The 13,925-nt window shown below is 36.6% G+C and overlaps 1 protein-coding gene across 1 annotated transcript in view; it reads right to left on the bottom strand.

Annotated features, from left to right (window-relative positions):
• Positions 1-13,925, bottom strand: part of RAD50 (RAD50 double strand break repair protein) — a 109,380-nt gene that overhangs the window by 59,671 nt on the left and 35,784 nt on the right. The window contains exons 6-13 of the mRNA XM_022588759.3: positions 9,394-9,522; positions 8,996-9,161; positions 7,402-7,595; positions 6,783-6,989; positions 5,553-5,735; positions 4,787-4,944; positions 1,609-1,784; positions 883-1,120 (exon numbers count right to left, since the gene is read on the bottom strand). Coding sequence (XP_022444467.2) covers positions 883-1,120; positions 1,609-1,784; positions 4,787-4,944; positions 5,553-5,735; positions 6,783-6,989; positions 7,402-7,595; positions 8,996-9,161; positions 9,394-9,522 — 1,451 coding nt within the window. The remainder of the gene's footprint in view (positions 1-882; positions 1,121-1,608; positions 1,785-4,786; positions 4,945-5,552; positions 5,736-6,782; positions 6,990-7,401; positions 7,596-8,995; positions 9,162-9,393; positions 9,523-13,925) is intronic.

Below are 13,925 nucleotides of genomic sequence, written 5' to 3'. Positions count from 1 at the left end.
ATCTTCCCTACTTATGTGAATCAATCACTACAAATAAGTTCTCAAACTCCAGATAATGTTTCTACTGCAGCACAGGTCTTACTCTCCTACTCTTTACACACACCCTCTCCCCTTTCCTCCTCTTAAATAAGTCAAACCACCTTCCCTATGCTTTACATCCCTTTTCCTACCCTGTTCTCAAAATCCTATTCTGATTCTGTAGTCCACTGGCTTCTCTCTTCCTAATTAATACATTTGTTTGAACCAATTAAGTACTTTATTAAGCCCAGCTTTCTATGTCTAATTCTGAGAGCTTTTCTCCTTGCATAGACCATCGTCATGTCTTACTGGTCTCTGTGACCATCTTTGTGCTCTGGGAGACACCAAGGCAATCATCACATACTTTCTGACTTGATTTTATTTATAAATAGAAAATCATCTGAACTTCTTATACAAGCAAGGGAAAAATAAATAATAGAAATCATCTATGATTCATTCTTTCTGGAAGTGAGAAAAACATAAAAGTATAGTTTAAAATTTGTCTCTTGAGGGGAGCTTTCCGGTACTTTAATTCTTTGCTGGGTTTAGAAAGAGACACATAGTTATAAAATCTATTCAAACTTTCTGCCCTCAAGCCAAGTCTCAGGAATGAAACAAACATACACAAATTAAAGATTATATCTACCCTGTGACTAGTTTAAGAAACAAGCTTATCTTGAAACAAAATAATTCTTTCTTATCACATAAATAACATGAGATGAGCATACTGGCTTAGAATACTGACTTTAACCTTTATTCATTCAACTCTTGCTTACTGAATACCTACCATATGTTAGACAGTGGAATAGGTACCTCTTACAGTGCTGCTGTACAGGTACAGTAATAGTAAATCCCTATTCTCACCTCATGGGCACTAGTCCCAGCATTTCATCACGCCGCTTTTCTTTTTTCTTTAGCTCTGATTCTGTTGACTTGAGCTTATCTGGAGCAAGCCTCAGCTTAGACTGCAAATCATTGATGACTTCTTGTAATTCAGCTTCTGTCTGAAAAACTCTCTGACAGACAGGGCAACACGACTGGTCTTCATCCGTTAGCTGAGTAATGAATTGGGAGTAAACGGCCGTAGCTCCAGCCAGCATGGCTATTTAAAAAAATATATATATACTCCCAGTGAAAAGAATACAAAATACAGTTTTGTCAACATGGTTATATCCTTTTCTGTAAATACATAATTATTCTTCTTGCTTTATAAACACACAATGAAAGAAATCAAAATTCTGATATTTAAATCTTCCCAAGGGCACAATACATTCAGATTTGTAGAAATTATTTTCTGGTAACACACAAGTATAAAACTTTTAAAGCTTGTTATGTGCCAGAAACTATAATCTCATTTACTCCTCCCTAACACCCTACACATGGTAGGCAATTATTAATGAATCTGAAGTACAGAAAGGTTTCGATAACTTGCCCAAAGTCACACAGCAAGTAGGTTGTAGAACCAGAACTGAAATTTAAGCCAACGAGCTCCAGAACCAAGTTTAAAAATCTCCCATCCTTAATAGTTACCTGTGAACGAAAATTCAAAAACATCAAAATGCCTTTTCTAATATAAAGTAGGTAACCTACCTCGTTGTTTTGAGGATTTTTCAATTTCTTCTTTAAGCCTGTCTAAGTCACTTTCAAAATCCTGGCTACCACAAACATCAAACAGTTTGTCTTCATAGCTGGACAACTTCTCGTCCTTCCTTTTTAGCTCATTATTTATATGATTTTTATTTTGCTCAGCTGAAGCCAGTTCCTTGCTAAAATAAGAACATATATGGATTACAATTTTAAAACATGAGAAATGAAAAGTGTGAGAAGGTAGATACAAGACAAACTCTGCCAGAAAATATTACAAACGTCTGCTGTGACCAAGCACTATTTTTTTAGAAGTCATGGCAACAGTCCACTACTGCCTGAATCTACTCCCTAGCGCATGGACTCACCCTGGTCATATGCCTGCTCCCAGAAAAATGTGTACAGATAAAACCCTGCTTGGTTTTGCAGGGGTTCATGGTCTTAGATCTTGGGATAAGAGCCTCAGCAAGGAGAATATGCTTGCCAGATCTGGAGGGAAGAAAAAAAAAAGGAGAACGTTCTCCTAACTCTGTGTGGACCCTTTCACAACTGTACTTCCGTTCCCTCCTGTAAAAACTTTTCCTTTGTTCCCTCCTTGTTGCTGTCACCTACTTACAACCTGATCATTCACTGCCTCTCATTCATTAAAGACTTTGCTCACTGGTACAATTTATTTCCACTCCAACTCTTAAATATAATCCTAGCCAGCCTCCATGCCCACACAGATCAGGGGTTTTCAATTTACAGGTTCTGATGCATTAGGCAAGTCATATAATCAATTCAATGCATTGTATTCAGCATATTTTGAAAAATTAAGCATAATATGTAGAATATATTGGAGTAGATTGTGTGTGGTTAGGATAGGTACTATTTTAAGAAATTTGTTTCAGATAAATCTGTGTGAGTGCACATGTGCCTCATCTTGATACTTCCCATTGTGAGTCACAGTAAAAATTTGAAAAAAAAATAACATGTAGATGATGCTCTCACCATCCTAGTCATTGAGCATTGCTCATTAAGATCACTATCTCAGCAGCACCAAACACGGTTGAACCCCTCCTTGAAAGACTATTTTCTCAAGGCAACCCAGATATCACTCCTGTCTTGTTCTCACCCTGGCTCCTGGGGCACTGACTTCGCTTGCTCCTTTTCCTTTGCTTGCCAACAGTTTAAATGTTGGTGTTTTCCAGGAGTCTAACTACAATTTTTCCTCTTCTCTTTGAATAACTCCTTCAAGTTGACATGACCTATGACTCCAATTATTGCTTACAAAGCAACAACTTCCAGTCTTCTGAACTTCAAACTCCAGTATTCTATTCCCTAACAGACACTTCCACAAGAAACACAAATTTAACATGGTCAAATCCACTATCTTCCTTAAAAATATGTGTGGAATTTTTGACCCTCTTATCCAAGTAACACTCAAGGTGATATTTGAAAAAACGGATCACTTTTTTAAACTGTGGGAAAAACATAAAATTTAACATCTTAACCATTTTTAACTGTACAGCACAGTAGTGTTAACTATATGCACATTGTTGTGCAACAGATCTCTAAAACTTTTTCATCTTGCAAAACTAAAACTCTATACCCACTGAAAAACTAGCCCCCCTCCGCCCCCGCCCCCTGGCTACTCTGAACCTCCATTCTACATACTTTCTAAGAGTTCGACATCTTTGGATACTTCACATAAGTGGAACTAAGCAGTACTCGTCTTTTTGTGCCTAGCTTACTTCGCTTTAATATCCTCAAGCATAATATCCTCAAGGTTCATCAAGTCATAGCATATGAGAGGACTTCCTTCTTTTTCAAAGATAAATAATATTCCATTATACATACACCAGTTTTTCTTTATCCATTCATCCATCATTTAGGTTGCTTCCACCTCTTGGCTATTGTGAATAATGCTGCAGTGAACATGGATTAGCAAATATCTCTTTGAGATCATGTTTTCAATTCGTTTGAATATATACTCAGAAGTGGAATTCCTGGATCATCTAGTTATTCTTTTCCTAATTTTTTGAAGAACCTCCACAGGTTTTCTACAGTAACTGCACCATTTTACACTCCCACTAATAGTGCAGAGGGTTCCAATTTCTCAACATCCTCACCAACACTTGTTATTTTGGTTTTTTTTCAACTTCTTATTTTATCTTTTAATTGAAGTATAGTTGATTTACAATGTTGTGTCAGTTTCAGGTATAAAGCAAAGTGATTCAGTTATATTATTCTTTTTCAGATTCTTTTCCATTATAGCTTATTATAACACACTACTATATTTTCTGTTTTTTTTTGATAATGGTCATCCTAAGTGGTGTGAAGTGGTATCACTGTGGTTTTGATTTGCATTTCCTTGATGACTAGCATCACCTTGAGTATCTTTTCATATGCTGTTGACCATCTGTATATATTCTTTGGAGAAATGTCTATTCAAGTCCTCTGCCCGTTCATTTAAAAAAATATTTATTTATTTATTTATTTATTTGGTTGTGCCAGGTCTTAGTTGCAGTAGGCGGACTCCCTAGCTGTGGCATGTGAACTCTTAGTTGTGGGATCTAGTTCCCTGAGCAGGGATCAAACCCGGGCCCCCTGCGTTGGGAGCTCGGAGTCCCAACCACTGCACCACCAGGGAAGTCCCTCTGCCCACTTTTTTAATCCGGGTATTTATTTTTTTATTATTAAGTTGTATGAGTTCTTTACATATTCTGGATACTAACCCCTTATCAGATATATAATTTGCAAATGTTTTCTCCCATTCTGTTGATTGCCTTTTCCCTGTTGATCGTTCCCTTTGCTGTGCAGCAGTTTTTAAGTATGATATAGTCCCATTTGTCTATTTTTGCTTCTGCTGCCTGTGCTTTTGGTGTCATATCCAAGAAATCATTGCCAATTTCAATACAATGAAACTTTTCCTCTATGTTATCTTCTAGGAGTTTTATAGTTTCAGGTCTCACTTTTTATAAAGGAATATTTTAATCCTCTCACTTAGTTCTGCAAACTTTCAAGGAACAAGAAGCTCAACTCACTATCTGTTACCATTTTACTTAATTTGTAAAATATGGGAAAATCAAAGTCAATTAATAAGACATACCACTTCGTGACAATAAATGATTTCAAAACAATTAAAAGTGAAAGCATGAAATAAGAGACTTCTACTACATCTTCAAATGTTGTAACTACTTACTTCAATTTGGCAAGTCTGTTCCTGGTCTGATTAATTTCTTTTGATTTACTATGAAGCCAGTCTTCAAGCTGTTTTTTGTTGGGAAAATATCCTAACAATGAAGTTAATTCATCACTGTGCCTAGATTTTATTTTTCTGATTTGTTCATCTTTGTCAGCCTATAGGAAAAAAAATCGTTTAAAAATAAAGCTCAATATCTCCACATTACATAAAGAACAAAAATAAATTTTAGATTGATTACAGTTCTAGGCTTAAAAAATAAAACTACAAAAATGCAAGAAGAAAATATAAAATTTCTTCTTTTTTTTTTTAAATTTTGGCCATGCCTCACTGCTTGAGGAATATCTCAGCGCCCCGACCAGAGACTGAACCCGGGCCATGGCAGTGAAAGCACCAAATCCTAACCACTAGGCCACCAAGGAACTCCTGAAAATTTCTTAAACTCTTAACGTGAGGTTGGACTTTCTAAGCCATTAGAGAAAAGAATAGCAAGTCTGATGATATAAAAATTAAAACTTCTGTATGGTATATGATAAAAATTAACAGCAATGTACACGTGTGTGTTTGTGTGTATACACTTCTGTATTATTATTTCTTTGTAATTAGAAAACAGTTTTTAAACTTGAAAACTTTATATTAAGTTCACTTAACCCCTAAAGTAAAAAGCCAATATCAACTAAATACTTCACAGTGTAACGATTATGAATGTAAGATAAGCTATTTTAAATACCAGAAAGTATAATTAGAACAAAAAGAAAGGTCATACTTTGTCTTTGGTCAGCATCTCCATCTGGGTACGTGTTGCTGTATGATGATTTAACTGCTCCATCTCCTGGTCCAATTTACGCAGGGTCCTGTCTAGATCTGCTTTCTCATTTTGAAGGCTTATTACTTCTGTTTTTAGACTTTCTACATTGCTGTTTTTCTCAGCTTTGCTTAGCTCACGTTCCTTAATAATTCAAATAAATGAACAGGTTTATATGTGTTGTGTTAAAATAATGACAAAGTGTATTAGAAATCAGCTACTCCTCAGGATGGTCAAAATATTACTGTTTGATTTTATCCAACAACAGGAAAAGCAGAAGTAATAAAATTTTTAAGAAAGATCTTATAAAGTTACCTTACTATTTTATAACAGTAGAGACTTAGTAAATAAATCTGGAAGAGTCAAACAGGAGGGAAAAGTGAAAATTAGTGCAAAATTAAGAAAAATATGCTTAAGTATACAGTTTAGTGACTCTTCAATCAATAACTAAGCATTTATCAAGTACCCATGTAACTCACTACATTGCCTGGCATATAGAAACTAAAAATCGTGTGATATGGTCCCTGAACAGTGTCTCCCCATCACAACAGGACAATATCGTGCTAAACTGACAAAAATGTATGCTAGATGTTAAGTTTGGGAGTAAATAGAAATGTTTAAATTATCAAGATGGGACCTGAAAGTGGCATTTGCCAAGCTTTAGGATGCTTATTTTGGTAATGGAGGTGTGAAGGAAGGGAAGAGATTAGAAACAAAGAAGAAATTCTGGAAATTCACGAAAGGAAGAGGTGGGCTAAGAAAGTTTCTACCACAGAAGTGATAACACAGCAATAATCATATAAAATCTGTAGTGTGTGGAACCTAGAGGGAAAATACTTTTTTTTTAAACTTAGGTAAGTGGTTCTCAACCAAGGTACTCATAAGAATCACCCAGTTCTGATTTGAACACATTTCTATGCCCCACTCTTAGAGATTTTTATTTGGAAGGTTTAAGGTCTAAGCATAAGTTTTTTATTTTAAGTTTCCTTAGATGATTCTAATTTTCAATCCACCAGGTTCCAGGAGCAGAGTTGGGTCATTAAGATATTCAGATAAATTCATTTTACATGAGATTGATAGACAAGGTTGACATTTTTATTAAAATGCCATAATCTCAGGATTAGCAAAAGATAAAATACTTCTAAATATCTTATACCTTAAAATTATTAGATTGCTCAAATAGTATCTTACAGCTTTTGTGAGCTCCTGGTCCAGTTCAAGAATTCTGTCTGAAGATCCTTCCAACTGCTGTAATTCATACTTCACATTTTTCAGCTCATTCTGCTTCTTAGTTAGGATTTCTGATTTTAGCTCTATTATTCTTCCCAGTCCAGTTTTCTTATCCCTTATCTCATCTATCTGTTTTTGTTTCAGAGTCTCTTTTTCTGCAAAGTCATTCTAAATACATAATGAGAAGCATGAGCATTAACAATTTTTTCACTAAAAACTTCATTAAGAAAAAGTTTCTTTGATGCAAAAGTAACACATGCACTCTGAGGAAAATATAGAAAAGCATAAAAAATATAATGATCATAACCCAGAGATAATCATTATTAACTTCGAGCAAACTTTTTCTTTACAATTAGCTTTGAAAAGAAATTTTACTTAAAATCAAATAAAAAACATAGGTCTATATATTCTTTGTACTTTTATACTTAAAAAAATTTGCTTCCATAAAGGTTTTATTCTACCTCATAGCAAATTTTATCCTAACACTAATCCAAAAATATGACAAAATAAGGTCAATCCAAAAATTAAAACAATTCAACTAGACAATCTGATACAAACAAAAGAAAATAACAGTATTTACCATCAGTTGCCTGGCGGTTTCTGCTTCCTTTTCTTGCCTCTCTCTCACAAGTTTGTGAAAATTTTTTATCTGTCTCTCACTGAATGGTCCATGCTCAAAGCCATCCAATTCTAGTTGTGTTGCCAAAGACTGAATTAATGAATCTCTAGCTCGCATATGTTCTTGATGACGATCTGCTTGTAGCTGTAGACGACCTTTAAAAAACACAATCATAGTAATTCTTTTATCAGATATTTTAAAAAATAAAAGAGCAAGATCTCTTACATCCTTTGCTCAGTTTCCCCAAATGGTAACTATTGTATTGAGATGTAGTAAGAAATACGTATTTGGTTTTTGTCCTTGGCTCCTGGTACAGAGCTCCAAAAACGCTTAGAATTTCTCAGTGATAGGGGTGACAGGAGTATCTTTTGTTATTCATTATAAGTCCCTTTCAACTGTACCTGAGTTTATTCTAATGAGGTGACTCCCGGAGAATGGGACCTGGTCGTCAGAGGAATCAGCTCTGTGATTAGAGAGTAGGAAGTTTCAGTACCCACCCCTCCCATTTCTGGGGAGGGGCTGAAGTCTGAGTTCAATCACAATGGCCAATGACTTAATTAATCATGTCTACATGATTACTTCCATAAAAACCCTAAGCAATGGCATTCAAAGAGCTTCCAGGTTGGTGAATACGACATGGAGGTGCTGAGTAAGTCGCGCATGTGGAGAAGGCATGAAAGCTCAGTGTCCCTCCCCCATACCTTACCCTATGCATCTCTTCCATCTGGGTGTTCCTGAGCTATATCCTTAATAAACTGGTAATAGTAAGTGCTTCCCTGAGTTCTAGGAGCTGTTATAGAAAATTACTGAACCTGAGAAAAGGGTTGTGGGAACCCCTGATTTACAGCCAGTGGTCAGAAGTACAGGTGCCAGACAACCTGGGACTTGGGATTGGCAGCTGGAGTGGAGTGGGAGACAGTCTCATGAGACTGAGCCCTTAATCTGTGGGGTCTATGCTAACTCCGGACAGGGAGTGTCAGAACTGAATTAAATTACAGGACACTTAGTTGGTGTTCACTGAGAATTGGAGAATTGCTTGGTGTGGAAAAACCCACACACCTGGCGTCAGAACTGTTGTTGAGTAAAAAAACTGTGTTTTCTTTTAGTAATTTGCAAAATTATAGTATATCACAACCAGGATACTGACACTGATACAATCCATCAATCTTATTCTTATTTCCCCAGTTTTACTCATATCTGTGTGTGTATTAAGTTCTACATAATTCTATCAACTGTGTTGGTTCTTATATCCACCATGACAGCCAAGATACTGAACAGTTCCACTACCAAAAGAACCCCTCTTGGTTTTTTTAAAACCATAACCACATTAACCTTCCTCCTGCTTTTCCTCCTACTGGGTAACCCTGGCCACCACTAATCTGTTCTACATTTCTAAAATTTTGGCATTTCAAAATGTCATATAAATTGGAAACATACTATATATAATCTTTTGAGACTTTTTTCACTCAGCATAATTCCCTGGAGATTTGTCATTCATGCAGAAAATGTGTAATATTATAATAGGGAAAAAGACCAAGTAAACACTGTCTCTTACCCTGTTCAACAAGTAGTTCTGATTTTTCTTCATTGAGAAGCCTAGATTCTTTATTTAATTTTTCCAGTTCACGCTGACATTCTACCAGTCTCCTTTCTTTCTCCCTAACTGTTCTCTGGTGATTGTGATATAAATCATTTAGCTGCTCATCAGACCCTTGAAAAACCTGTGTAGAACCAAAATAAAGAGCTTTAATGTATAACAAGGTATCAGTCTGAGGTACAAAATATGAACCAAAGCTTATTCAATATCCTTCTTTTTAACATAAACATGGAAGTAACACAAACATCAAGATTTGTATGTTTGTTTCAAAATATGACTGTCAAAATGGAATCAAATGAGGTTCATTACAATAATCTCAAAATTCTGAAGTAAAACAAAATTCTACCACCACAAACCTTTTCCATTTTCTGTTCCAGTTCACTATTATCTTTTTCCATTTGCTTCTTTCGGCTATCCAAAGCTTTAATTTCATTGTCGAGTCTCATTATTTTAGAGAGATTTTGTTCAATTTCTTTTAGACGATTCTGAAAATAAACAAATACCCTACATAAACAGAATTCACTATAGTTTATACTGCAAATAACTGAAGATAAATAACATGTCCCAGGACCAGGCACTTAGTAAAAGTGATCTCATTTAATGGTAACACTGCTATAAAGGGAGCACTGAGAAACTGAGGATCAGAGGCATTAAGTAACTTGTCCAACTCCTTACAGATAGTAAAGAAAAGCAGGAATTTAACTCCCTTCTAACTCCAAAGCCCATCCCCTGCCCTCAACAGCTCCCACAAAAGTCATTCATTCATTGGGTACTTGGAGTCACATTATGTAAAGTACCACATTTTAAGAACTTAATCCTTGGAACTTCCCTGGTGGCACAGTGGTTAAGAATCCGCCTGCCAATGCAGGGGACATGGGTTCAAGTCCTGGTCCGGAAAGATCCCACGTGTCATGGAGCAACTAAGCCCATGTGCCACAACTACTGAGCCTGTGCTCTAGAGCCCGTGAGTCACAACTGCTGAGCCCACGTGCCTGGAGCCTGTGCTCCCCAACAGGAGAGGCCACCACAATGAGAAGTGCGCGCACTGCAACACAGAGTAGCCCCCACTTGCCGTAACTAGAGAAAGCCTATGAGCAGCAATGAAGACCCAACACAGCCAAAAATTAAAAAAAACAGAACTTAATCCTTAAAAGGCTAACTATTTGATTTATTTAAAAAGAATTAGAACTACTGAGTGGACTGGAAACTCATGGTGCATCACAAGTGAAATGTGACAAATGATCTCGGTGGCCTGCTTCCAGGGACAGCTGGTTGCCTCATCTCCTAGGAATATGAGTGACCTGGCTCAGAGTCTTCCCTCCTTGGATACTCTTCTGGTGTTTGCCTCTAGGCTGACCAACTCCTCTTCTAAGACATTTTTAGAACCTAATTTTTAAACTAACACATTATTACAGATATCCATTGTAAGCTTTCACAGCTGCACCAAAATGCATCCTCAACTTCAATGTCATTTGATAAATTATACTAATACCATATCTTATGATTTGTATATTAATAGGTAACACGTTATCACCACAGAAACTTTACTTTGTTCACCAATGCTTCCTCAGCACATGTAACAAGTGTTCAGTATGTTAGCTGAAAGAGAGATTTGAAAAAAAATTTTTTACCAATAATAACAGTCATAGCTATCATTGATCAAATGTCTGCTATACTGCAGACATTGTACTAGGTGCTGCCATACATTCCCTCTAATCATTATGACACTACAGGCAAACTTCAGAGATATACTGGGTTCAGTTCCAGACCACTGCAATAAAGTGATTATTGCAATAAAGCAAGTCACACAATTTTTTGGCTTCACAGTGCATATAAAAGTTGTTTACACTATACTGTAGAAGTGTGCAATAGTATTATGTCTTAAAAAAAGTGTTCATATCTTGATCTCTTCCCATGAATCACGAATGTTCTTAATGGCATCTAGAATGGTGAATCCTTTCCAGGAAGTTTTCAATTTACCCAGATCCATCACTGGAATTACTATCTATGGCAGCTATAGCCTTACGAAATGTATTTCTTAAAAAGATTTAAAAGTCAAAATGACTTCTTGATCCATGGGCTGCAGAATGGATGCTGTGTTAGCAGACATGAAAACATGAATCTCATTGTACATCTCCATGAGCACTCTTGGGTGACCAGATGCATGGCCGATGAGCAGTAATATGTGGGGGGAAAAGAAAATCCTTTTTTTTTTTCTGAGCAGCAGATCTCAACAGTGGGTCTAAAATATTTAATAAACCATGTTGTAAACAGAGATGCTGCCATCCAGGTTGCTCCATTTATAGAGCACAGGCACAGTAGATTTAGCATAATTCTTAAGGGCCCTGAAGATTTTCGGAATGGTCAATGAGCACTGTATGGGAGATGAGACTGGGAGGCAGGATGGTATAACAATTAAGACTACAGGCTCTGGGAGCTGGAATGATTGGACATCTCTATGTAAAGAAGTAAATCTCCATAGAGCTGATTCACTTTGCTGCACAGCAGAAACTAACACAACATTGTAAAGCAACTATACTCTAATAAAAACTAACTAAAAAAAAAACGGAAGTAAATCTCAACCTTACCTCATACCATATTCAAAGTTAACCTGAAATAGAACATATACTTAAATATAACAACTCAGACTAGAAAACTTCAAGAAGAAAATCTTTGTGACCTTGGGTCAGGCAAAGATTTCCTAGATAGGAAACAAAAACAAAAACTGTAAGAGAAAATTTTGATATACTGGACTTCATCAAAATTAAAAACTCCTGCCCTTTGAAAGCAGTTAAGAAGAAAAAAAAAATTTGCAAAACACATACCCAATTAGGGCTTATATCCAGAATAATCAAAGAACTCTCACAGCTTCAATAGTAAGACCAAAAACAAAAACAAAAAATACACACACAAAAAACCTATGGAAAACAGGCAAAAGATATGCATAGACACTTTACCGAAAACGATATTCAAATGGCAAATAAGCACATAAAAAGATGCTCAACGTTAACATTAGGAAAATGCAAATTAAAACCATAATGAAAAAAGAAAAGCTGCTCAGAGATTCTATCACACATCTATTTTAATGGCTAAAATAAAAAGCTGGTAATACTAAGTGCTGACAAGGACGAAGTGCAACTGCACTCTTGTACATTGTTGTGGGACTACCAAATGTGCCACTTTGAAAAATAGTTTGGCAGCTCTTAAGGTAAAACATACACTTAACACACAACCTAGCAATCCCACTCCTAGGGAGTTACCCAAGAGAGATGAAAACATATCTCCAAACAAAGACCTGTACACAGAAGTTTATAGCAGTTTTATTTGTAATAGCTAAAAGCTGATAACAACCTGAAGTCCAACAACAAAGGAATGGATGAACAAACTGTAATATATCCTTACAATGGAATACCCTCAGCAATAAAAAGGAATGAACTACTCGTACGTGCAACCACATAAATTTAAAAGCATTATGCTAAGAAGTCAGACACAAAAGGCTATATAATGTATGATTCCACTGATGTCGCATTCGTTGGAAAAGGCAAAACTATACTGACAGAAAACAAATCAGGGATTACCAAGGGCTGGAAATGGAGGTAGGGGACCGACTACAAATAGACTTGAGAGAACTATTTGGGGTGGAAATGTTCTATATCTTGACTGTACTGATAGTAATGCTACTGTATGCATTTGTCCAAACTCATCAAATCATATACTTTCAAAAGGGTGGATTTTACTAAATGCAAATTATATTTCAATAAATCTGACTAAAGAAAAAAAAAGTATCAGTTTAGGAATCAGAGAAGCCTGGAATCAAATCCTGGCTTTACCCCTTACTTCCAACGTGAATACCTGTGCCTCACTTTTCTCATCTATGAAACTTCACGGGGTTACTGTAGGGCTCACATAATACATTTTAGAGCACTTTGATCAGCAACTGGGCATACAGTAGGCCCTCAATGAACGGGACCATTCACATCACTTGTGAAAAAAATTCTGTGTTCACAAAATTATCTTTGAACAATGTAACAAAGAGAACTGGATTCATTCTTAAGAGCAATAAATATTAACACCTCTGTTATGGTACCCTACTTCTCAGAAACTACTCGGTTTCTACCAATGTTTTCACTGTATTGTAGAAGCATTAACATTATCTTGGAGGTTCCCTGATGGTGCAGCGGTTAAGAATCCACCTGCCAATGCAGGGGACACGGGTTCAATCCCTGGTCCGGGAAGATCCCACTTGCCATGGAGCAACTAAGCCCATGCACCACAACTACTGAGCCTGCACTCTAGAGCCCGCAAGCCACAACTACTGAAGCCCACGTGCCACAACTACTGAAGCCCGCGCACCTAGAGCCCATGCTCCGCAGTAAGAGAAGCCACCGCAATGAGAAGCCCACATGCCACAACAAAGAGTAACCCCTGCTCGCTGCAACTAGAGAAAGCCTGTGTGCAGCAACGAAGACCCAAAGCAGCCAAAAATAAATAAATAAAATAAATTTTAAACAAAAAATATTATCTTGGTTTAGATCTTTTGTGACATCTCTAGCTGCTTCATTCCTTAAATCCAGCCAGTAACTAGATGCTGGGGATTCCTTCTTTGACATCTGTGTTTTGGCTCGAACCCCAGAGCACAAAACACAGGCTCTATCCCCAGAGCACACAACCTAGTAAAAGAAGCTAAAACAAATAGAAAGACAACAAAAAATATAGCAGCAGAGTGTTCAAAGCTTAGGTGTGTGAAATAAGACAAAAGAATCAGGCACTTGGGCTATAAGGTGCACAAGGATCATGAAATTATGTGTGGAAGAATAAATAAGAGGGCCAGAGGGTGGTTTTGAACTTGAAAACAAATTTCTCAAGCCATTTCCATTGAGGGAAAGAA

This window comes from Delphinapterus leucas, chromosome 3 (genome assembly GCF_059928025.1).
Source record: "Delphinapterus leucas isolate spDelLeu-1000000601 "Yukka" chromosome 3, BTC_Dleu_Yukka2, whole genome shotgun sequence".
Lineage (NCBI taxonomy): Eukaryota > Metazoa > Chordata > Mammalia > Artiodactyla > Monodontidae > Delphinapterus > Delphinapterus leucas.
This window is presented reverse-complemented; position numbering and strand designations above follow the sequence as displayed.